Source organism: Heteronotia binoei, chromosome 1 (genome assembly GCF_032191835.1).
Source record: "Heteronotia binoei isolate CCM8104 ecotype False Entrance Well chromosome 1, APGP_CSIRO_Hbin_v1, whole genome shotgun sequence".
Lineage (NCBI taxonomy): Eukaryota > Metazoa > Chordata > Lepidosauria > Squamata > Gekkonidae > Heteronotia > Heteronotia binoei.
The window spans coordinates 127,527,718-127,553,382 of NC_083223.1; the positions used below are offsets into that span (position 1 = coordinate 127,527,718).

Consider the following 25,665-nt stretch of genomic DNA (forward strand, 5'->3'; position numbering starts at 1 on the left):
ATGGAAATTTGTAAGCAGAGCCTGAGGAGGGTGCAGTTTGCAGAAGGGAGGGAGTTCATCAAGGATGTGTTGCCACAGATTCAGCCCTCTGAAGCTGCCATTTTCTCCAGGAGAATTGATCTCTGTGATCTGGTAATAAATCATAATTCTGGATAATTCCAGTCCCCACCTGGAGACTGGCAACTCAACTGTCCCTGATGAAAAAGCCCTGTCCCTTTTGCCAGCTGCAACTTCAGAGGTGAGGGCATAGAGAGCAGGGCTTGTGAGGGTAATCATAGCTGGTGGGCTGGACAGTGTGATCTTTTTCATGCATTCTAAGCTTGATTGCAATCAAACTGCAATCTAAGATGATCCCAAGTATCTGAACCATTTACCAAACCACTTTTTAAAGTTAAGGTATAAAATGGAATTGAACTGGAAAGTTAAAATGAACACCCCCCCAAAAAACAAAACAAAACTCAATCTGTCTGAGCCCATATTTTAATGGTTCATGTCCCAGGAACTAGGCATGGAAAGATCCATGTTCAGATCCCCCCACTCTTCATGAAAATGGCTGGATGACCAGGCCAGTGATACTTTTTCAGCCTGGCCTATCTCACAGAAGCTGAAAAGAAGGAAGGAGAATATGTCTTATTCTTCAAGCTGTTTGGAGGAAGGAAAAGGTAAATATGTTATAGTTCTATATTCTTCAAAAACAAATATTTATATTTTCAATTTTTTAACAGATAACAAATGAAGATTTAGAACTGCGCTATCCACAGCTGGATTCCGTTTTTACCTTGGCTCAGAATTTGAAAAACAAAACCTCAAGTTCTGATATTAGGACAGCAATCACAGAAAAATGTATGTTTCTTTTTGGGAGAAGTATGGGGAGAAGGGGATTAAAGTAATTCTGAAATATGTATGAGGGGGAGAGTAACAAATTTGTGTTTTCAACAGTCACTGGATAGTCAGGGACCAGATCTTGTGTGGTCCTTGAAACCTGGACAAGTCTGATAAATCATAAATGGACCTTGATAAATCTGAGGAAAACACAGTGTGATATTGAAACTTTTGATGGATGGAATCTATTAGGCTGAATAACAAAAATACTTTCAAATTGTGCCTGTTGGCTAGCTTTTTAGATGTTTGTGTTAGCAGACAGCCCCTTCTCTTGCTGAGGGGCAGTTTATAGCTAGAAAACCATAAACACTCTTCATACAATATCATCTCAAATATCACATATGCAATACACTACCTGGCCCAAAATTACACAAAATAGATGTCAGCCAGATACAAGTCTGGATATATAGTTTAGAAGTGTGGGAAAGAGTGGCTGGCCAGCTAATAACTTCTTCTCCACCCTAGAGAAATGCATATAATTTAAGACAATAGGTATCCAAAGAAAACTGTCTCCTCACCTCAGATTAACCACATCCAGACCCAGCCTCATTTCTCCTCACCCATTTACCCTAGTTAAGCAACACTTAATACTGTTCATCAAGCCCAGTAGCTTTTCCCATATGGTACTTACCAGGTCATCAAAGCACCATTCATGCCCATGGTTCACCTCAGGTAAACTTATCAAGTTTCTCCCAAATCACTGACCAACTCCGAACCCACCATGTTTTTTTTTTGGGGGGGGGGGTGATGAATTAGCTTTCCCAAAGGAGCATTTTGCCCTGTATCTGGAGTCCCTTGTAGGGATGGGCCTGGTCCAGCAAAAAACCCCAGTCCATGGAGGTCCAGGGTCCATGGGGTTCACGAATCCCCCAGACCATGGACCCCATGGTTTTTATAGACCATACCATGGTTCATTGGTCCATTCATCCACTTCCAGTTCACTTCTGGGTGAACCAGAATTGTACGTATGTGAGGAGGTTGTGTGTGTATGAGGTAGGGGAAAAATGCAAATATACTATGGCTACAGCTCTCTTCTCCATATTATCTATTAAATGGGGGTACGAATGAGAGTTGTGTGTGTATGAAAGCACATCAAAAATTCAGTACTTAGTTATTTTCTTTGAGAGTTTCTTGATTATAATGACATGCTCATACATAGTTATTTTTTTGCTTTGTCTCTTACAGTGGAGAAGGTTAAGGCTCAGTGGGACAGTACTCAGCATGGAGTAGAAGTACGGCAACAGCAGTTAAGATGCATGCTTTCTGACAGCATGAAGTGGGATGACCAGAAGCAAGAAATGGAGAAGCTTATTGAAAAATACGAGATCTGTCTGCATGCCCTTTTGCAGTCTCCTAAAGAGATGCTTATCAAACAGATTTCTGAAAACAAAGTACGTTTGAACATGCTATCTAATTTAACTCCAGAATGTCAAGTTTGCAACTTCAACTTAATAGTTTCCTTCTGCCTTAGAGCTTTTGTGTGTGCAGGGAAAAATGCAGTAGAACCCTCATGGTATCTTGTCAAAATCTTAAGGAGGTTATGCTTTCATAACAGCTTCCTGCACATGGAAACTGGGCTCAGTGCAGAGAAGCAAAAATTAGAACACTTCTTCTTGCTGTTCTATGGGTGTGATGCATTTAATTTAATGAGTACCAGTCTATTACTGGCATTCCATTCTGAACTGGCCTTTCCCCACAAAGTATAGATGATGTGTCTTCTGAAAAAGTTTTACTCTCACGTCCTCCAAAAGCCTGTTTCTTCAGCAACTTGTTATTGAATAATTTCCCCCCAAGTATTCACAGTATTCAGTTTTCCATCTTTCCTAGAATATGTAAAGTCAAAATTATTTTTTGTGTTTTTCTGTGTCATAATATTGTGGGATCCCAGGAAAAGTTATGTAGTAGGAATAAATATTGGCAATGTAGGTTTTGATCATAATGAATCAAAAAAGTGTCAGAACTGTGGTGTATTCTCAAGAACATTTAATCCAACTTGTTTTACTGAGGCAAGATTTTCCAATAATATCTAACCCAACACTATAAAACAAACTGTAAGTTTTGTATTCTGGTATGCTATAGAAGAGCCCAGAGTTATGTGACACTATCATTAAGATTTTTTAAAAAGGTCATGAATAGTTAAGATACTTGCCATAAAATTATTAATTCAATCAGTGTTAACTTCAAAGTAATTTAAATAGGAGCTCCAAGTTATGAATCACTAGAAAGAGGATGGTTGTAGATTTAGCAATTATCATTAGCAGAAGAAATATTCTAGAGATGTTTGGAGCTATTTTGTTAATTCCCTGCTCCATCATGAAGTTTTAATTCACTTGTGGCAGTGGTCCATAATTTCCTTTCTCTACCCTTACATCAGTGGTGTAGCGTAGGTTGCCAGCACCGAGGGAAAAGATAAGTATTGTGCCCCCTAACCTGTGGACCATTAGCACTCCCTGAGTCCCTTCACCAGTTCACACACACACACACACATATATATATTGCTCACAGAACATTTGGTCATAAGCAAATGGCAATAAAATAGAAAAATCATCAATAATATAGATTTTACAGATTTTTCAAAATAAACGTTTAGACTCAGCAAAGTGCACAACATAAAACATCATTTCCCATTTTCTTAAAATCCTCCTCTTGTCTCTTAAATCTAAACACTCCCAGAAGAAATTTTACAACTGAAGCTGTGATGGTTAGATCAAAGCCACCAAGCAAAAACTGGAGCTTATTTGCCACAGGCAGATCAATATTGGAAATCAGTGGGTCAATAAACTGTTTTCTTAAGTAGTTATACTTTTGGCAAGCAAAAACCACATGTTCTACAGTTTCAGCAGAGCCGGATCAACAACCACATAATCTCTCAGAATACGGCTTTCTCATGTAGTGCCCACTAAGAACAGCAGTAGGGAGCACATTAAACCTGGCTAAAAAGAAGGCTCTTCTGTAGGTTGGTATGATCAGAAAATCTATATAGGGACAATAGGACTCGGAATATGTAAAACCAAAGAAGGCAGGAGAGCACACATGATCAGCACTGATAGTAGTGCTGTTTAAGTCCCACATGAGAGAGCATTTATTGATTTTGGTTGACTCTGATGTGTTTACTTTCTTTTTGTAATGGGCATTAATTACTCTGAAATTGTTTTTTAGAAGCTAATACAAGAGCTACATAAAGGAGATACTAATATGAACTCATTCAATGATCTGTCCAGTAAGCTCCTTCAGGATTATCGTGATGATGACACAAGAAAGGTTAGGGAAATCATGGATCACTTGAATACCTCATGGATTAATCTGCGGCAAAGGTATGTGTAAATAAATGTTGTGCTTAGCAAATAATTGACATATCAGAGGTGTACATGTGAGTCATCTGTATCAGGAGTTTTCATATCACTATAGCAAGAATGTCTAATTAATGAGAGAACTCCAATACTCCATAAATGTAGGGTAAAACACAGAGGTTGCTTGCCTAGATTCTCCCAACCCTCTCAGGGTAGGTCCTACAGGACTTTATGTAGTTTAAGGATGTTTAACTTATCCAAAGTCAGATTCAAAGTAGCCATGACCTCCAGATGCAGCCTCAGCGTTTCAGAAGTTTACAATATTTTAAACCCACACAAATAATGAAGTAACTTATTGGAGCTTTGTAAATATAGACTATGCTGTAAGAAAACTAAGAGATTTGTAGCCTGAAATCAACTCTAAAAAGTAGCTGCCAAGTTTGTATCAAAGCAGATTTGATGCATCATAGTTACCGAATAGACCCAGTGTAACACCCTGGCCACCTAAATGTTAGTTGGTGGTACAGTGTTCTCTATATTACTTGTAGATTATTCTCTGACTAAAAGTGCTTAGTATCAGCCTAATAAACTGATCACAGCTGAGTCTCATTGTGTCTGGAATGGGATGAGTAGAGGGACAGAAGAATAACAGAGGCACACTGGACTGTGAGAAATTCAGGTCACACCTTTATTGAGTACAGTTTCCTCAGATCTTGGTGCAGCCTGGCTGGGTACTATGGGTGCAGCTGACTGACCAACTGCTGACAAAGAACCCCCCAGCCCTCCATTTGGGGGTTGACCAAGGAAAGAGAGCTAATTTGAAGGCTGGAAGAGACAAAAAACACAACTGTTGCCCAAACACACTCCCAGAGTCCTTTAAAGGGACCCTTCTTTTAGGGTTATGCAGGGAGCCCCCCCTTGTGCTGTGGCCCTAGTCAATACCTAAATGCTAGAGAAACAAGGAAGCTTTGTTTGCCAGGCTCTACCACCCAACCAAAGGAAGTTCTAATATCTGAACAACTGGTTCTGAGGTCACTCAGGCCGATTTCCCCTGTTAAAGAGGATATATGTCATAGAGGCCACTCTGTGGAGAATGCACCTTTTACTGTACTAATTTGTCAATGGATAATTAGAAACTCCCTCACAGACTGTGTTAATGGACAAACCATAACTGGGTAAATAATGATCCATGTTTTGATCACATCCACACATCTATATGAGGCTACCTTTGTCTAGAAACTTCAACTGGTACCAAAAGACTTCTACTGGCTACCCACTTGTTTCCGGGCATATTTCAAAGGGCTATTTATTAACTTTACAGCTTGGGCTGAAATTACTTGAAGGACCATCATCTCCTCCGCCAGTTAAGATCTTACTTACAAGCTCAACTCTCTTTGCCCCTGCATGGAAACATTACATGGGTGGTGACTAGAGACTGTGGTGGCACCTCACTTCTCTTTGATTCTCACCTGCTGCCTACTCAGTTCTCTTTTAGGTTCCAGGCCAAAACATTTCTTTTTACCTAGGCTTTCATTAAGGCGATTGGTTTTATAAAATGGTTTTGCAGTCTGTTTCTAGCCTGAGAACTTTTTGTGACACTTTTTAAACTGATAAATGTTTTATGCTGTGTTCTGACTGGTGTCTTAATTTTCTTTTAAATGGTTTTTATGATTATTTATATTTTACCGACTTTTACCTGATGAGCAGATTTGAGTGGGTTCTTTGGAGAAGAGGTACAGAAATTTTCTAGATGAATAAATAATAGTTCCATAGATATTACATCATGCATTATAAATTCTCCTATTTTGATTTTTAGGTCAGACCATTTGCTTTGGGGGAGAGAGGTTGAAAAAACATTTCCCCCTCTCCCTGAACTGATTAGTTATCTTTTTCCATCGCGTTGCACTTTTTTCCAGTGCATTTTCATCATATTCAAATAGTCTCATAAAACAGTTGATCAGAATGAACAAAATTATGCCACAGTGCTATGAAACTGATTAAATTTATCTGTGGGGCTACTGCCGAGGACAATCCAAGTGTACCAATCCAGACTAAGAGCAATACTTCTTAGATTAGTCGTAAAGGTGAACCCACCAATTTGGGAATCGTGTACTGAGCAGGATGATAATGCAATGCCATGTTGGCAATCAGATTTAGCTACATGATGACATAAGGTAGCCTATTCAGAGTGAGGGCTATTCTTGCTGATTTGAAACACTCCTTTTTGAAGTGCTCATTTAAAAAATCATTTATAGTGAGGTTGCTTTTTGAATTGTGAAAAAGCCTCCTTCCACTTTCATCTCATTTCTAGATATGAATGTGTCCAGTTTGTCATGTGGAAACCTCCTGGAGTTGAAAAACAAGTATTTATATCTCCTTTGTAACTAAAATAAAATCTGGTAGTGTTCTCAGTGTTATCATCTGACTGAGGCAGGTAGATGAAAGGAAAATATTATGGGCAGATCAGACCACATGCTTGAATATTGTTATGGGCTTGTAATCTTAGGAATCAAAAGCCTAGTGAAAATGATCTCATGGTTTTACATCCTCCACCATATTATTAATCTTTGTGAGGGCAGTCTTTTGCCTTCATTAAGGAAACCTGATTATACAGTGCTTTGCTACTGTTATTTACTTATTTGGTGTTTCCAGTTAGAGAAGCTACACATGTGGTCCTAAAAGGAAGATAGTTAGTGATTTTTCCAGTTTGAAAATAAATTTTACAATGTTCACTCACAATATCTTCAACATATATGGTTCTGCCTGTAGAAATAGTATGCTTTGTTACCTTGAACAGTTTTCCTTTAGCCTGAAGCAGGTTTCCTCTAGGAATGTGTAGATTGTTTGTTTTCATGTCTCTTTTTTCATGACTTCAGATATTCTATCAGTTCTGAGAGCCGGTTTGGTGTAGTGATTAAGTGTGCGGACTCTTATCTGGGAGAACCGGGTTTGATTCCCCACTCCTCCACTTGCACCTGCTGGAATGGCCTTGGGTTAGCCATAGCTCTGGCAGAGGTTGTCCTTGAAAGGGCAGCTGCTGTGAGAGCCCTCTCCAGCCCCACCCACCTCACAGGGTGTTTGTTGTGGGGGAGGAAGGTAAAGGAGATTGTGAGCTGCTCTGAGACTCTTTGGAGTGGAGGGCGGGATATAAATCCAATATCATCTTCTTCTTTTATCTGTACTAAGTCCATTCTAATTTCAGAATTTCCTGCAGTTGGTTAGCATTTAGAGAGTTTGGTTGTCAGCTCTTTTTTCACTTAGTGACTGGTCTTGGATTTCTGTATTAACTATAATGTTTCTAACTTGAAAGATATGTATTCCAAATCCTTAGTCAAATGTATATTGTGTTAGGGACATCTGAATAAAAATATGGTTCCATTAATTTATTTCATATTGCTTGCACGGTAATGATGGCTGTAGCATTTTTGTAGAGTAACGTGATACATAATATTAGAATAGTATATAACTAATTTATTTTGGCACAGACATTTCTAGGTAGAACTCTGGCCAATAATTTTGAGGTGATTCAGCATGAAGTCACTTTCATTGGGGCATAGTGATGGGAACAGTCAATTTTAAAATGATTTCAAATGGAGCCAAACAGAGGAACAGGCTTTGATGACAAAAGTGAACAAACAGTCTTGTTTGGAAACATGCCATAAAATATATGGCACTAGATCTTGACTGCAGTGGGAATGGATAATGCCATTTGGAGATGATATCCTATGCAAAAATGCCCCCTATCTACAAAGGCAGATTGGCACATGAAGATAATCTTGCATCTTCATAGCCTATTTAGATTCTATTTACCATTTGCATTGTGAAGTTCATCTAGTCCCTATTGAACTGTCTGGATACAGAGCAGCTGAGAGTTGCTATTGGCTAGCAGTCAAATATTCCCTTTGCCCCCGATTGAATTTAAATATCAGATGAAAACATCATATGACTTGCTGTTAACTTTCTCTGTCCACTGCTTAGAAAATTGTAGTCCCTTGCTGCATTTTGTAGTGTTCGATCAAGCATGTCTTTAAAAAATTTTTTGTTAGCATTCAGCATGGTCTTTTAAAAAATTATTAAGTTTTATATTGATTTTTTTTCCACTATGCAAATAGGAACATCTATAATATTTTGTCCCAGTCTTACTCCTAGGGACTAGGGGGTGGTTTCCATAATTCTCCATTCATTTGCTCTCTCAAGAATTTTCTGAGAGAGTGACTGCCCTAATCTCCCAGTGCACATTATGATGAGTGTAGGTTTGAAATCAGGTCTCCCTGAGTACTAGTGCAAGTGCAACCCTCAAAACATTGCACCATTCTGGCTGTCTTAAGAAACACTTCCAGTACTTCATTTAAAGGTTGCTATAAATTGTAGACTTTGGGTCTTAAACACACACCCCCCCACACACACTTAATTTTTTATTGACTTTGGGTCTTTTGATTAATCCCATACTTTTTGTGAAGTTCCCTCTTTTAAAATCAAAGTGAGTGTTTCAAAATTTGGGGGCAACTTTTGATTGCCTTGAATGCTCAGTGTAATAGCACTGTGATCACTGCTCACAAGCAGCACAACAACAGCTATATTTCTCACCAGGTTTTAAGTTCCACTCATAGAAATGCAGGCCCTCCAGGTGGTACTGGGGGATACCCTGGAATTACAGCTCATTTCTAGACTACAGAGATCAGTTCCCCTGCAGAAAATGGATGCTTTTGAAGGTGGACACTATGGCATACCTCACTGTGATCCCTGTTCTCCCCTAGCTTTGTCCCCAATCTCCAGGAGTTTTCCTACCTATATCTGGCAACCCCATCCCCTGTCCCCCACTGGTGGCCGGGGGTGGGACGGACTAGCAGAATCAAGTTCAGAATCACTGTATCTTCTTTATGGTGTCTGTGCTCCTCACTGATTGGATATAGTGCACCTGCGCCTATCCCAATCAGTACTTCTAAAGCCTAGAAAAAATGATTTTTGTACCCTTCCCAGTCAGCATACGCGGTGCCTCCACTGCGCATGCCCACTGGGATGGGCACAAGGATCCCGCCAGTTCCTTTCTGACCAGATAGGAGCTTAATTCTCTTGTCGGTACTCTCCTCTCGTCGATCGCCTTATCTTTTTTCTTTTCAAACTCGCCTTCCAATCTTCAACTGAAAGAAAACCCAAACTAATGAGACTAAGTCACGGGGTGACTGTACAATTCCTTCTAATTACACGCCAATCAGCCTTCTTTCCATTATAGGCAAACTATACGCCAAGCATCTATTAACTAAATTAACTTCTTGGATGTCCCAGCAAAGAGTCTTAGGCCCTGAACAAATTGTGTTTAGTAAGGGTATATCTACTGTAGATCATTGTATCACTCTAGCACATCTGGCTGACAAATATACTACCTCTAGGAATTCCAAACTTTATGCAGCTTTTTTGGACCTTAAAGGGGCATTCGACTCTGTAGATAGAGAGCGACTATGGATTAAACTCCATCAACTGGGCATTGATAAGAGACTTCTCAAACTAATCATAACTCTACATTCCTCCACCGCTTGCCAAATCAAAACTTCAACTATTGGGGAACTGACACCTAAAATTCCCTTCAATAAAGGAGTTAAACAATGATGCATGCTTGTTCCTTTTTTATTCAATTTATTTCTCAATGATTTGGCTCATGTACTAACAGAAGTAGACTGCCACCCCCCAAAATTGGGCTCTACACGTGTACCCATCTTGCTATACATGAATGACACAGTACTCCTTTCTCATATGAGGGTTGAGCTTAGACGACTGTTGAATAGATGTCTTAGTTTTTTTCAAGAAAACAAACTGCATCTGAATTACGAAAAATCTAAGATTCTGGTTTTTGCTCTTATAAAATCCACAAATGGCTATTCAATGGGAAAGAAATAGAACAGGTCAGGAATTTTAAATACCTAGGTCTCCATTTTAGTTACAATATGTCCTGGTCATGTCACCATAAAGCTGCAGTTAATTTAGCAGCCATTACTGCATCATCCATTTTCCGTTTTTTTTTAAATAGAGGCAACCAGTTTGTTCCAGCGGCTTTAAAAATCTATAAGGCCAAAGTAATCCCACAGTTATTGCATGGTATTCCAACTTGGAATAGTGCCTTTGGGACTGATATCAAAAGAGTTTAGTCCAAATTTGCTAGGATAATCATGGGCCTACCATGCTGCGTCTCATATGCCTCTCTTTGTCTAGAAACAGGCCTCAATATGTTAGAAACTAGAGCATGGCTTATATCAATCAAATATTGGCTATGTGTCACTATTCTGCCAACTGTGGGAGTTATTTATATCAAAAGCTGTCTGAATCCTCCTCGTCCAAATGGATTTCCTGCATAGGGAGGAAAATAATCACCTTAGGTTTGTCTATGGATTCTCTTTACATGCTTCCTCTTACAAATGCATACTATGTAATTAAACACAGAATTTTAGATAATGAGTTACAAAAACTAATGAGTGCTGCGAACAAATCTTGCTCCCCTCTGAATTTTGGAATTTCCCCAACTATTGGTCATCTGCCTTCTTATTTATCAACTCTCCATGTTCCAAAATTGCGTAGAGCTTTTACCCTTGCTAGATGCAATACAATCCCATCAGCAGTTACCTATGGTAGATATAAAAAAATCCCACTTTCATTAAGACTATGTATATGTAATTTAAAACAAGTTGACTCATTGTCCCATATTCTTCTTTATTGTCCCCTATATGATACTATACGCCTTAGGTTTCTAGATCCAGTTCTGTTCAATATGACAGGCTGCTCAGACATTGTAAAGGTTTGCCATCTTCTGAATGATTTGTCATCTGAAATAACTGAAAGGGTTGCTTTATTCTTGAGTCTGGTAATCAAGGATCAATTGTCCAATATATAGCTGTATATGATTCTTTTATTATTTCTGTAACTGTTTATTTGTTTGTTTATAATCAGATATATGCCAATAAAGGCTTAAAAAGGAAGGCTTTCCCTTCCCTCCCCACTTGGGGAGGCAACTTCCCACTCCCAGCCCCACCCTGCCACCATTGCATGGAAAAACTCTGGGGGTGTTTTAAGTGCTGTAAAAGTGCAGCAGCAAGCTTCCACCATCCGACAGCCATGACTTCTGTCTTAGGGAAGACCATAAGTCAGAGACTTGCACCCATTATGTGAAATTTTCCTGCCGAACTAAAAAAAACCGAGCAGTGCGACTTCGTACCACCTTACTGGAAGCCACACTTAGTACCCTTTCAATGGCATCTCAATCAGACTCCAGTCTTGCATCGACGTTGAATCTTTCCACATCGACACCTTTGATGCCAGCTCAATCCGATGCTGACTGATCGGTGCTGAAACGCCTGACCTTGGCCACTGACTCAGATACCTCCACTCCTGCCAAAAAACATACGAAGGATAAGCCTATCCGACTTATAGACTCGCCTATTCATCAACTGACGCAGACAGAACTTCAAACCCAGGACATAAACATCTCGGATTTTAAGATCAACCTCACCCAGCAAACCTGGAACTCCTGTCTCATTGGAAACAGAAATTAGCCCACAACCAAAACCGAAGACCCCATGTTGAAACCCCAAGAAGACTCCACTTTGACAACTTGAGCAACCATGGGAGCCCTCAGTACCGAAGCCGGTAGAGGAACCTCCTCCACCGCCTCTGCCACCACCCCCACCCCCCAGCTGGGACAAAAGACAGTGGCAATACCTTTATGGAGCATACCCTATGCCACCCGCATTCCCATGGCTCACATGTCCACCACCAGATTGGGACACTCAATCAGTGGTCTCTTGCCATTCCTGCCATAGGGACCCTCACAAAGCACTGGAGACCCTGGCATCAAAAACTCCCAAGGAACTGGCTCCTCCAAAACCCAAGAAGGTTCCGACCCGACCGTCAAAACTAAAAACTCCACCTCAACAGCCCGTGAAACTATCAGATAGCGACTCCTCGACATCCCTTTCCGACGTGGACTCTGATACCGAGCAGCCAGAACTACCAGACTCCAACGCAGAGCCATCCCCACCGCAACACATCACCGAAGAGGCTCCAGTCTCCCCTTCAGAAGAACTCACAGCATACAGGGACTTTGTCAAGTGCATGGCTCAAGTGCTTTTCCTACCAATCTCACAACTTCAACCCGTCGTCACCGACACGGTGTCTGACATAGTACAGAGAGATGCATCAATCCCAGTGGCCCTACTGATGACCTCCATACTCCTGCAAGCAGTCAAAGCCCCATGGGCAAAACTATCATCTACACCAGTCTCACCTAGCTGTTTTGAGACTGTGGACATTTTAGACAAGGAAAAGATGAAGATGACCCTGTTGGACTGATGATACAACACTGTTGGAAAAGTGTGATTTTCTAGTTAACAGGAAGCATTATGTATATGGAGAGGTCTTTACCTAGCAGTCCAGGTCTTGGGCAGGTGGAGGGTGGGTTTAAAAAGCCAATCTCCTTCCTTTTAAAATTTGAAACAGCATGATTCAATATTGTTTGCAAAGAGTTCCAATGCAAAGTCTAGTCTATGGGTTTGATTACTATGCAATTTAAAAAAGCTGCTTTTTAAGACAGGCTTGTTTCAAATACAGGGCCATTGGCTTTTATGTATAACCTCCTTTTGTAGGGTCTCCAAAATCACTGCAGATGGTGGCTGTAGCCATGAAATTAAAAGACGTTTGCTCCTTGGGAGGACAGCTATGGCGAACCTGGGCAGTAAGAAAAAGTAGAGACATCACCCTGCCAACAAAAGTCCGTATAGTTAAAGCGATGATATTCCCAGTAGAAATGTATGGCTGTGAGAGCTGGACCATAAGGAAGGCCGAGTGCAGAAGAATAGATGCTTTTGAGATGTGGTGCTGGAGAAGACTCTTGAGAGTCCCTTGGACTGCAAGAAGATCAAATCAGTCAGTCCTAAGGGAAATCAACCCAGACTGTTCACTGGAAGGTCAGATGCTGAAGCTGAAGCTCAAATACTTTGGCCACCAAATGAGAAGGGAGCACTCCTTGGAGAAGATCCTGATGCTAGGAAAGACAGAAGGCAAAAGAAGAAGGAGATGGCAAAAGATGAGATGGCTGGACAGTGTTACTTACACCAATTTGAGCAGACTTCGGAGGATTGTGGAAGACAGGAGGGCCTGGTGTGACTTTTTCCATGGGGTCACAAAGAGTCGGACTTGACTGTGCGACTGAACAAAAAACAAAATATTCAGGGTAATCTTACTTTTGGGAAAAAGTGGTATTCCAAGCCTGCTGTGGCTTGGAAACTTTTTGACTGTCATCTTAGAACCTTGTACCTCATTTCTCAGTCTAAGGATCCTTACTTCTTTTGGATCCCAGCTAGTTTGCTTCTTGACTCTTTTCCCATCTTCAAGAAGAATTGCAAATCAGGGTGGCCAAATGTGCTTAACATAAGAGCCACATAGAATAAGCATCAGATGTTTGAGAGCCAATGGCCCTGTATTTGATTACAATCAGCATTCCATCTCCGACCCTTGAAAGAATCCTAGAAGCATGTGGCTGAACAGACTGGATGGTTGAAACTGCCACTTGCAATTTGTTCCCAGAAAGAGATCACCACAGGTATCTCTAAACCTGGAGATGCCATTTTTAATGCTGCAGCAAATTTTTCAGCAAGCTTTTCACTATTCCCTTTATATCTCTTCCCTGCCTACTATCAGCATTAAATTTTCACCAGTACATACACCACATCAAAAAGGAAAAACACACACATGAACATGGAAAATGGCAAATAACAGCGGAGTGTTCAAATCTGGCCATCCAAAATCATGATCGGTTATTCTATAACACATGACAAGGACCTCTACAAGGTAAAGAAGTCAATGCTTTGGGTTCTCTATAACTACAGCTAATCAAAAAGGTCTAAAAACTTTCATGCATTCTCTTGGTAAGTACTGAATAAATATATACCAGTGAAGTAGTTATTGCAATAAACTCCTTCAATTACTAGAAGTAATTTTAAAATTCTTCCTTTACTTTCCCCCCCTCCAAATTAAGAATTTGTTTCTATAGCAATATTTTCAAATAAACATCAAGATTAAGTTCAGGAAAGAATGACTGAAAAAACGAGGACAAAGAATTTAATAAATTATTGAGGTTATGGAGATTCTGATAAATTACTAAGGTCTTAGCCCTAAAGCATAAAATATATTAACCTCTGTGAAGCATATCCAATTTATATAGAATCTCAAATTTTAGAGAGAAATCTTTTTAATGCCAGTGGCTGTTGAATTGCCTGAATCAAAATAAGCTCTGCTTTACATAAGCACTTCTACTTTCTTGAGTTTTAAAAGAGAACTCTTAGAAAAGAAGCTCAAGTTCTCCATTCTTTTGAGGACTACTTCCAGCAGTCCATAATTTTTGGCTTCCCCTTAGAAACTAATATTTTATAATGCTGACAGTTCTTTATAAAGAAAACCCCGGCCCAGCATACAATAAGGATAATGAGATTTATGAAAAATTGGGAGAAAAGAGGGGAGATCGAAGTATAAAATGTTTTAATACCTTTTAAACTAATTTTGGATGCTAATGGTAGTGTTATAGAATATGCAGATTTAACCTGAGAGTGAAAAAAGCCCTCGTGTTGGGAAACATTATTGGACAATGGGAAATTTTCAAGGACAAGCTGAAGAGAGACTCCACTTGAACCAAAAGGGAACCAGGCTACTGGCACTTATAATATCAAAAAGATGACACAACAGCTTTTAAAACTAACTTCTAGAGGAAAGCTGATAGGAGCTGGGGATCCTTCAATTGTAGATGACTCATCCTAAAAGGATGGTATGATAAATACAGGAGAAGGCTAGAACTTGTGAATTAGACAAATAAAATAAAAGAGGGCCATGGGGAAAAATTAAGATAATAAATCCTTCCTTGGAGGTTTTTAAACAGATGGCCATCTGACAGCGATGAAGATCCTGTGCATTTTGGGTATGTATATGTGGGTTTCCTGCATTGTGCAGGGGGTTGGACTAGATGACCCTGGAGGTCCCTTCCAACTCTATGATTCTAAAACAGATTCAGAGAACCATCCTAGAGAAATAGATTGTTCTTTGTGAAAAAAGTTTTATTCTTAAAGAGGAGGAAAGGGGAAAGGATGGTTGGGTACATAAATGGGTGGACAGAGGGCAGAACAAAATATAGGGGGAGGGGGAAACACAAGAACACAAAATAAAAAGCAATATACTTGAACTAATTCAGCTAAGTACATTTTACCTAGGCTGTAGGCTTCTTCAGAGCATGACAGAATTCCTTGTAGTAATGTTGGAGGAGTCCTTAACCCCTAAGCAGTCTCTTGCGGAGCCTTTAACCGCCCCCCCCATACCCAACCTCCCCAGTTTCCACTGAAGGCAGGGAAAAATCCCAGATGTCCAGATATTTGTGATCAATGGAACTGGATCTAAGCCAGTTTCCTCTCTTAAAGTGAGGAGCTGGTTTCACCAATCCCACGCAAAGCCCCTTTTCTGATATCAGAGGCTACTGTTACCAATCAGACTTGTGAAATATAGATTCCTAACCCCATCAAGCACCTGGTAATGACGCTGAACTTCCGTAACAAATAGGTGGTCTGGTCTAAATCAGAGTGACATGTACAAAATACATTAAGTCTGGCAGCATGATCCACTGTGGAATAAAAATGAGTAGGTTATTCTAATGTAAACCCAAGATTCAAACTTCTCTAGGCGGCAATCTTTAGTCCTAGTAAGGTTTTAGGGTTTCTCTCATAAAGGCACTTGCAATGAGGCCTTGGTAATTTGAAAATGAATTTAAGATTGATTAATCAAATTAATTAGTTAAAGATAGTTAGTCTTAGTTTCTTTAGCTGGCTAACAACCCTAATAAAATATATACTTGCTGTTGTAACAGTAGACAAAGATCTGGGTCCAAGGATTCTATTCTGCTGTTTGTGAAGGTTCAACTGGAAAAAGAACCTTCGCTTAGCAAATGCAAGTCCTTGGAGCCAACCCCAAATCTGTATTATCCATAGCTTCTTTGTGCTGGAAGTAGAAATCATGTAGGCAATGATCTCTTTTGCAAGTGTTAAATTGCATGTCTGATTGTGCAAGAGGAGAGGGGATTTTTTTCCACTTGCTGGTGCAGATGCACAGGTTACACCCCTAATTCTTTGTTTGGGTTGTGCAGGATGTGCAGTGGAAAGGAGGAGACAGTTCTATACTATGAGTAGAGTTTTGCATGTGGTCCTTTAGCTCCAACACTGACTCCAGGGTTTTTGGCGCCGTAGATGGCAACAGAGGGCTGGCTCCAAGCACACGAGCTGCCCCACTGTTCCTGCTCAGCCTTCCCGGGTTTGTGCACAGACCTGGGAAGGCTGTGTGGGGTTGGCTTTTGTGCTTGGAGGCACTTGGAGCCAGCCCTCCCTTGCCACAGTGCACCTGCCACCTTACAGCCCCTGTTCAGCCCCTTCCCCCCCCCCACTGCTGCCCTTAGGCCACCAGACTGGACAGCAAGCTGGAGGAGGGTGGCAGAGAGGTGGATGACTGCAAGGGTAAATGTGGTGGCAGCTGGGAAGGGGCACTGGGGACAGAGAGGTGCCTGCCACCCACCCCTGTGGCCAGGTAGCACCCTGGGCAGCTGTCTACCTGGCCTAATGTGTCATGCTGGCCCTGCTTGGATCCAACCTAATATGATATTTAAAATTTAGTGGTCTTCCTTGCATTATGCTAATGAAAGCTGTTTCATATTTATTTATTCAGTAATAATATCAGTGTTTTGAGAGGGAGATGTGCATAATTGTTACTTATTGAACTGCATTCTTGGAATTGTCTCTCGAAGAGCAATGTACATAAACACTGAATGTGGGGGAGACTGGCAGTTTTCAGTGGGAGGGAGAACATAGCCTCTGGGGCAAATCTACAAATCTTTGGCTTTTAGAACATTTTTTGGCAAATGGGCTTTCAGATTTTAAACAACTGTTTTTTAAAAACACGTCACTGTTATATGATATAATTTCTCAAAAATACCCCCCCCCCCCCAACATTTCAATTAATGCCAAGAAAAGATTGTATTTTATGGTGCTGCAGTTTGGCATGCGTGTTTGCTATAGGCTTTTGGCAGGAAATTTTTTTAAAATGGCATCTCTTCCAGAAGATTATCAATAAAATGATTCACAGAAATGAAATTACATTCTCTAAGGGGATCATATTGTGTGAGGGTTTCTCAGTTTGGAAACATGTGAGTCAATTAAGGTTATAACTTTGCCAGATATTTTCCAAACCTTTAGAATATTTCCAGTATAATAAAGAAGCTTAAATATACATTATCCTTAAAGTGATAAAACAAAGAATATATGTGTTATTTCAGGTTATAGGATATCCCATTGTACAGAGTTGTTTTCATTCACTGTAAAAAGCTGTTTTCTTGCTGTTTTCTCTCATCTTGATATCCGGTTTATTTGTTTTCCCCTTACTCCTTTTAGACAAACTTTCTCTCATAGGATGCTGCTGAAGCCTTTTCTTGTTCGGTACCTATATTTTAATCTCCTATATTTCCATTTCCTTTTGAATTCTTCATCCCACTTCTCATCAGCTTCATGTGTTCTGTTTTATATTGTTATTTTCTGAGTCAGAGCATCATAATGCCTTAGAGTGCTAGGCTCACTTGGTTAAGTTACGCTTTCCTCTTATTCATCTGCTTTATATAATCTTCAGCATCTGTTTGCTCCTCCTCTTCCTCTGAATGGGACTCCTGGCAGCTATCAGCATATAAAATACACCCAATAAAAACAGTATGAAAGATACAATAAATAAATTTTAAAAGTATAAAACAATTAAAAATCTATCCCCAATTAAAAATCTATCCCCTATCAAGCAGAGTAGGATGCATGGATGGTGAATATGCAGCTGAAGCAAACCAGCTGCCTGGTGGATCACAATCATCCAAAGGCCACCAAAAGACCTTGCATGCCCTGCAGAATCTAGGGAGTTACTGCAAGATATGTCCCTCTTCAAGCAGCTGGTTCCTCAGGTCAGGGCCATTATTGGGAAAGCCCTTGCCTTTGTTGATAGAAGGTTCATGGACCAGGGATTTTCAATAAATGCCAAGATGAAGATCAGAGAAGTCTCTGAAGGTATGAGAGTGCCAGGCCACTTAGGGCTTTAAAGATAAATACCAACACTTTGAATTGGTACTGGTAACTAATTGGGAACCACTGCAGCTGCCGTAGGATAAGTGTAATGTGTGCTGACCAGGACACTCCTGTCAGCAATCTGTCAGCTGTGTTCTGGACCACTTTAAAAGTAGTCCTGTGTAGATCATGTAACATTAGTTCAGTATCAAAGTGACCACTGCTTAAATTATTGTGGCAAGAACCTCCCAAGACAAATAGGGAACATGTCTTTTGACATGCTTGTCCATGGATAACAAAAAATCAAGCCATGCCCCAAAAATCCTGACAGTCAACCGAAGAAAGTTGATCCCATCAAAAGTTGGTAAAAATGGCCACTCCAGCAGTCCAGGCGTCCCCAAACATATGATCTCTATCTTAAATGGATTTAGTGTCAACCAACTCTTACCTAGCCATTCCACCACTGCATTCAGGCAGGTGGCCAAAACCAGAAAGCCAAAAAAGCACATGGCCAAATTTCTAGGAAAAACGCTTTACTACAATAAAGGAGTGTGAGAATACTTTATATGAAAATATCTCAAAAGTAAACTGTATATCATTCACACCGGCCAGACAATCAACAGCTTAATATTTACATACAAACTGACTTGAACACTTAAACCCATTAGCTTGGGATATAGCTGCACACACTTCAATATAAAAGTCATACACAGACTTGCATATCACACCAGAGTCAAGCCTTACAGTGGAGATCTGCTCCCTTCTAAAAGCTATCATGAATGTCCATAAATGAACTCTGATGTCCTCACATGTTTGGATTGAAATAAAGCTAAATAAAGGTGTTTCACAAGGACTTCATCAGGTGAATGGGCCAGGGACTCACAAAATGTTTTGACTGAAGCTCTCGTGAAATGGCTTTATTCAGCTAGCGATCTGTTGTTGGAACATGCGGAAACATTGGACATTCATCGGAGCTTTTAGAAGGGAGTAATCTCCACTGTAAAGACTTGACTTCTGTGTGATATGCAAGACTATGTATGACTTTCATAGTGAAGTGTGTGCAGCTATACCCCAAGCTAAGGGAGTTTAAGTCTTCCAGTCAACTTGTATGTAAATATTGAGCTGTTGATTGTCTGGCCAGTGTGAATGATATACAGTTTACTTTTGAGCTATTTTCATATAGAGTATTACCACACTCCTTTATTGTAGTAAAGCATTTTTCCTAGAAATTTTGGCTGGGAGCTTTGTGGCTTTCTCTCCATATTGATGGCAACCCACTCTAAACCTCCTAACAATCTCCACAAGAGGGTGTGTATAGATGTTAAATAACACTGGGGAAAGAATGTACCTCTGAAGAACTCCACAGGTTAGGCCAGCAGTGTCAACCTCTCTTTACCCATGATTACCCTCTGGGACTGACACTGGAGAAATGAGGAGAACCAGCTCAAGGCTGTATCCCTCACATCCAGGGAGGCTAGGTGGTTGATGAGGACCACTGTGTCAAAGGAAGTTGACAAATTCAACAGAGTCAGTAGCACCATCCCGCCTGCATCAAAGCGTAACCAGAGATACTACAGTTCAGACAGTTGGGAGTATTCATTTCAGCTGATATAAAGAAGCACGTATCTTCACAACAAAAGGAAACAATACGCATGAAAGGGCAAAGAAAATCCAACCATAGCATTACCTTACCATGCACATCAAAGTGAGACTGAATTATAACTGGGTCAATGTCCTTCACATCTATGACATGGAGCTCAGTTTTTACACTATCCAAAACTCATTTACAATCCAGTATATATTGCTCAAAATCATCTGATTTCTGGAAAAGTTGCTATTTTGTGGACACTTCCTGGAGCTACATCAAGGTGTAACTGGAGATGAGCAACCAGAGCTGTCTCAGTCTTGAATCCTGGCCAGTAACCAGACTGGAAGAGATCTAGGGCAGATATCTCATCCAGGAATTTCTGGAGCTGTTCAGCTGCTGCTCGTTCAGTCACCTTTCCCAGATTGGAAGCTGAGATATTGGGTGGTAATTGGCTAGGTCCCTCTCATGTAAGAATGACTTTTTCAGGAGGGGTGTCACCAGGGCCTCATTGAGGGGGCTAGGGAAAGAGCTCTGGGAGAGTGAGAAATTTATGTCTCCCAAAGCTCTTCCTACCACTTCTCTGAAAGTTTTCACCAACCAGGAAGGGCAAGGATCCAATGATCAGGTAGTAGGCTACACACAGACAATAGGACACTATCAACATCTGCCTGGGAGAGTGAGTTGAAGGAGTCCAGAAATGGAATTGATTGCGCAGACAGGGCCCTAAGATTCTTACTGACTCCAAATCTGGCAGCTAAATCCAGGTGAAGAAGCAAGACTGAAAAAAATCACAAATGTGTTACAGTGAATAGCCAAATTTTTATCTGCCTTCAGAGCTGCTGGAGGGGTGTCCAATTGCTTAAGGACTCTGAACAATTGATCTGGATGTGACATGACAAATGCAATGGAGGTAGAGAAGTAAGAGTGCTTTGCTGCCTTCACTGCCACTTCATAGGTCTTCAAGCAGGTTCTATAATATGTTCTTGTTGCTTCATCATAAGTTCATCATCAGTACTGCTGTAGCCATCTAAATCTCCTATTTAACATCCTTAGTTCATCCATATACCAGGGAGTCAAGGTAGAATGGGGGCAAAGAGGGCACTGGGGGCAACTCAGTCAATGGCCTCCTAAAAGGCCTGGAAAGCTGCCAGCAGAGCCAGACAAATTCCACAGAGTGTTGGAATCTGATTGGGTCCATGAGTCTCCATGGTTGAACATAAATAAGCTTGCTGCCCCTGCAGAAGAGGAGGCAGATCTGAAACTAACTTTCACAATGTAATGATCAGCCCATGGCACCATTTTGCTAAGCGCCACTGAATCCAGATCAATTACTGCACAGAAGATTAGATCCAGTGTATGGCATGCCCAGTGCCAGCTCTATGGAGCTGCCACAAGCCCATGCCCCTGGCAAGGTGCCCTGTCCCCACCCCCTCCTTGGTGATGGTGAATACAGCGGCAGCGCGGCTGCACCTCAGAGCACACCGTGAGGCTCCTGTGCTCATCTTTGCTGGCTATTTCCCTCGTCTCGGAGACAAGGGCAGCTGGGAGGCCGAACTGGCACCCACCCCAGGTCCACACCCCAGGCAGCTGCCTAGGTCTGCCTACTGCATGGGCTGGCCCTGGGCCTGTCCTGTGCATGGGGGCCAATACGACCTGAGAAAGTCCTAATGATGCAATGTCAGTAATAATTTCTAAGACACTACAAGACAAGGCAGTGTTGTGTGAGCATTAAAGTCCCCCAAAACGATCAGTTTGGGGTATGCAATACCTATTCTGCCACTGCCTCAGCCAACCTCAGCAGGGGCGTCAGCTGGTAAGCTGGGTGGAAGGTAAGCCAGAAAGATTCCCACCTTCTCCCTGGCACCCCACTCCAAGCCTACACATTCAGTGTCAGTGATGTTTGGTGTACAAAGCTGCTCAAAGGAGAAATAATTTCTAATGAGAATTGCCACCCCCCCTCCTTTGCTGTTCGTGGTTGATGAAGGACCAAGTATCCTGGGGGAGTCAGCTGAGAGTCTCCACTTCATCCTTTTCCACCCAGATCACAGTCAAGCATGTCAGATCCAAATTGCCTTTCCTAATAAGTTCTTCAAGGGAGGCAATGTTATGCATAATCAATCTTGACATTGCACAACATCAAGCTTAAAGAGGAAGGCAAAGAAGTCTCAGTTTGCACACCATTATTCCTTGGGATGGGAAGGAGATTAGAAGGGGACCAAGCATGTCCACATCTTGGTTTCCTTCTAAACCTGGCTCTCTGCCCCCTGCCATGGCTTCCACCTCCCCATCTTACAAGGATTCCCTGGTCACCTAGACACATCTTGCATCTTACTGTGGTTTTCCTCTCCACTTAGGGGAGGATCTAACCAGCTGTGCAGCAGATTTATAGTGCGCACACACACAACCCACACCCTAGAATCAACCAAACCCACAATAGTCCAAGCCAATCTGTGGACCTTGTACTCAATCCACCCCCCCCCCCCAAAAAAAAATTCACCAGCCAGCTGTGATTTGCAGGAGCTGTTGTGTCTGTTGAGATAGGGCTGCAACTTGTGGACTCCAGCTGATGCTTTTCCTGATGTTTCAACAAGGTGGTCCCAAGCATCTTCTGAGATTCTTCTTTGCCTATTCTTCAGTTCATTCCTCACTATTTTTCTTCTCATTTGATTCCAAGAGCTTACTTGTTCATGCACTTCTTTCTTTTCTCATTGTCTCCCTTTCCCCTGATGGTGTTTCTCTTCTTTTTTAAACTCACTACATCCTCTTGATCCAGTTCTTGCCCTTCTTTTTGAGAACTAATGCTCCTTTTGTTCCTTTATTCCAAAAAGAGTGATTGAAAATATATCTTTTGGTGTTGTCCCTTCCTAATTTAAAGTGCTGTGATTTTCCTTATTGTTAATAAGTAATAGAATTCCCATTGTTGTTCCAATTGGTCTTCTCTTTCATGCTGAAAGTACTTTTTTTCTTTGTCGTTTTTTTTACTGTAATGTTCTACTGGATCTGCTTTGAAGAATTTTAGATTTTTTTTAATGAAGGATGCTATGGAGAGATGGAAGTACAACAGTAGCTATAATAGCTGGGTCAGCAGGATTATAAACACCATCTCAATCTTACCTATCCAAGCCCCCTTGCTGTTTTCAGGAAGGAGAAGGAATCAGAAAGGAGAGAGCTTGGCCTGAGTCCCACTTCCCACTCCTAGCATCTTGAGAGGAGTATTTTTATCTGGGCTGCTGCAGAGCAGAGGAAAAACAGCAGCACTATCCTGAGGAGCATGGGGAGATGACAAGAAGAAAACACTGTGAATTAAGGGTGAAGACAACACTGCTTTAATAACCCATTCTCTGAAAAATGCAGTTTTCTCTGCATAAGCAAGTGTTTCTTTAGAAGCAAAACTCTACTGCTCTTTCTGCAAAACACTTCAGTACCAACAACTGAGGCCATTATTTGCATTGTATGCTGTTACAGATCATAAACTGCTAAATAAATAATGATAAGCTCTATTTAGCCATCCTAAACAGATATTTAGCCATCCTAAATACATCTGGATTACATCATTCTAGCACCTACCTTAATATATCTTATTATATTTTATTTGTTTTTATGTATTTTAAATAACTATTTGTAATTAATGTCAAATTATTATGTTTTATGAATCATGGGACTCCCATGTCTGTTATACTGTCCAATAAGAATCATGGGATTCCCGTGCCTGTTAGCCGCCCTGAGCCCGCCTGGCGGGGAGGGCGGGATATAAAAATAAAATATTATTATTATTATTATTATTTTCTATTACTCTTCTCTATTTTTCATTAGCCTTTGACATGTCTGATCCCTCTCTGCTTCTTAGCTCTCATTGTCAAGGAGTTACTAGTACTTTCTTGATTTCAATCTTTCTGTCACAATTTATTCTAATAAAATTTCTACTAATGGTTGGTGCTTTTATCAGTGTGTTTTTCTGCTGGCATTCCTTAAGACTTAATTCTTGGATCGCTTGTTTTAGTATTTGTACTAGCCCTTTTTTGGCTAATACATTCCTTCTTTTGGCATTCAAAGACAAACTTATCTACAATGATGTTTCTGTTTCCTCCTCCTCTGTCCTTGTTCTTACTGACATTTCTAGTTACATTTCTAGTTCCTTCTGTTGCAGTGCTGGACAATCTCAAATTTAATGTGCCAGGCTGAATTTTCTGTGTGGTCTCCGACTTCACTCTTCAACATAAGTTAAGTTCTTGGGCATTAGCTTGATCATTCTCTTTAATTCTCACTTTGTTATGCTGATTAATGTTTCTTGGTCCTCTTTTGTATTTCTAACAGCCTTTGAGCTTTTAGTCATGTTATAGTGGTCTCTGTTTCTGATGTCAATTATTGTTTCATATTAAGATTTTTGTCTTAAATTTGTCTCCTCTATTTCCCTCCTTATCTTTGCTGTTTTCTCAATATTCCATTCTGTACGCCTTCATAAAAAATGTTGAAGGTATGCTCATATTTATTGAATTGCTTACATAAGCATTAGCATTTTTCATATGAATATATACATACATCATTTGGAGATCATGAGACATACCGCATGAAATAAATATTACCTATTTGCCTTGCATGAATTATTTGTTTCTTTGCACATTATCTGATGTAATTTGTTTTGTTTTACTCCCTAGAGCTGGTAATAGGCAGAATGCCTTGGACACCGAATTAAAACTAGTACAAGTCTCGCTAAAAGATCTAGAGAGCTTTCTCAAGTGGATGCAAGAAGCAGAAGCTACAGTTAATGTCCTTGCAGATGCATCGCGACAAGAAAATGCTGCACAGGACAGTATTTCTAAAAGGGAATTAAAGAAACAGATAGAGGTAAGAAATTGATGTTAATACTGAATGTACTTTTTTAAAAGAAAGCATACATTTTACAATAAGCATACATCTTCTACAGTAAATCAAACTTAACAGCTATTCTGGCTCTCAGTGATACTTTCCAAACTTTTTGTAACCTTCTTGAAACGGGGTGATAGCATAAGAATTTCTGTTAGGGTTGTTCCAGATCTATGACTGAAAGAATCATAGTGTTTTCCATCTTATACAATGGTCTAAGTTTTGTCTCTGTAAGAATCTCTAAGAAACCTAGCATTCCTCTGGACTACCAAAATTACCTACTGTTGTTTTTCTTGTCAAACAGTAAGACTAAGTAGACTTGGTGGCCAGTTGTTATGGATTAGCAGAAATTTCTCCTTTTCTCTTTTTATTGGTAAGGATGGTTCCTAAGAGGTGTGGATTGTATAAGAAAGCATAGCACATGGCTGAACTTATTCCTAATCAAATAAGACATTTCTGTCTTGTATGACATCATTCATTTCCAGTCTGCCTTCTAGCCATAAATTTTGGAAGAAAGATACGCAGCAATAATATGAACATACTTCAGCATTAGATTTTGTAATATCCACAAATAATTTATGCTGTACAGATTGACAGGGCAATCTTAAGCAGAGTTACATCCCTTTGAGCCTACTGATTTCAGTGAACTTGGAAGGGTGTAGCTCTGTTTAGGACTGTGCCATGAGAAAGTAATTGTACGTTTTAGTACAGAATTGCTTGGTTCATTTATTCAGTCAGACTTGCCTTTTTCCTTTTTCTGCTTTCTTGTTGTTTCCAAAAACATATAATGTAATGTTAGTGGTCCATTGTCTATTAAAGTCTCCAGATTTTCCATGTTAATGCTTAGCCAGTGTACTATGGGACAACAGAAGAAAGCAGTTTGAAGCCTAAGCTCATTCAAAACTTGTTCTCACACTTGTTGATATGGGAGAAT

General features: G+C 40.5%; 1 protein-coding gene across 1 annotated transcript in view; it reads left to right on the forward strand.

Annotated features, from left to right (window-relative positions):
* The window catches only part of UTRN (utrophin), a 640,548-nt gene that overhangs the window by 252,104 nt on the left and 362,779 nt on the right, over positions 1-25,665 (forward strand). Inside the window, exons 49-52 of the mRNA XM_060240558.1 lie at positions 726-843; positions 2,068-2,273; positions 4,042-4,196; positions 24,524-24,713. Of these exons, the coding sequence (XP_060096541.1) occupies positions 726-843; positions 2,068-2,273; positions 4,042-4,196; positions 24,524-24,713 (669 nt within the window). The remainder of the gene's footprint in view (positions 1-725; positions 844-2,067; positions 2,274-4,041; positions 4,197-24,523; positions 24,714-25,665) is intronic.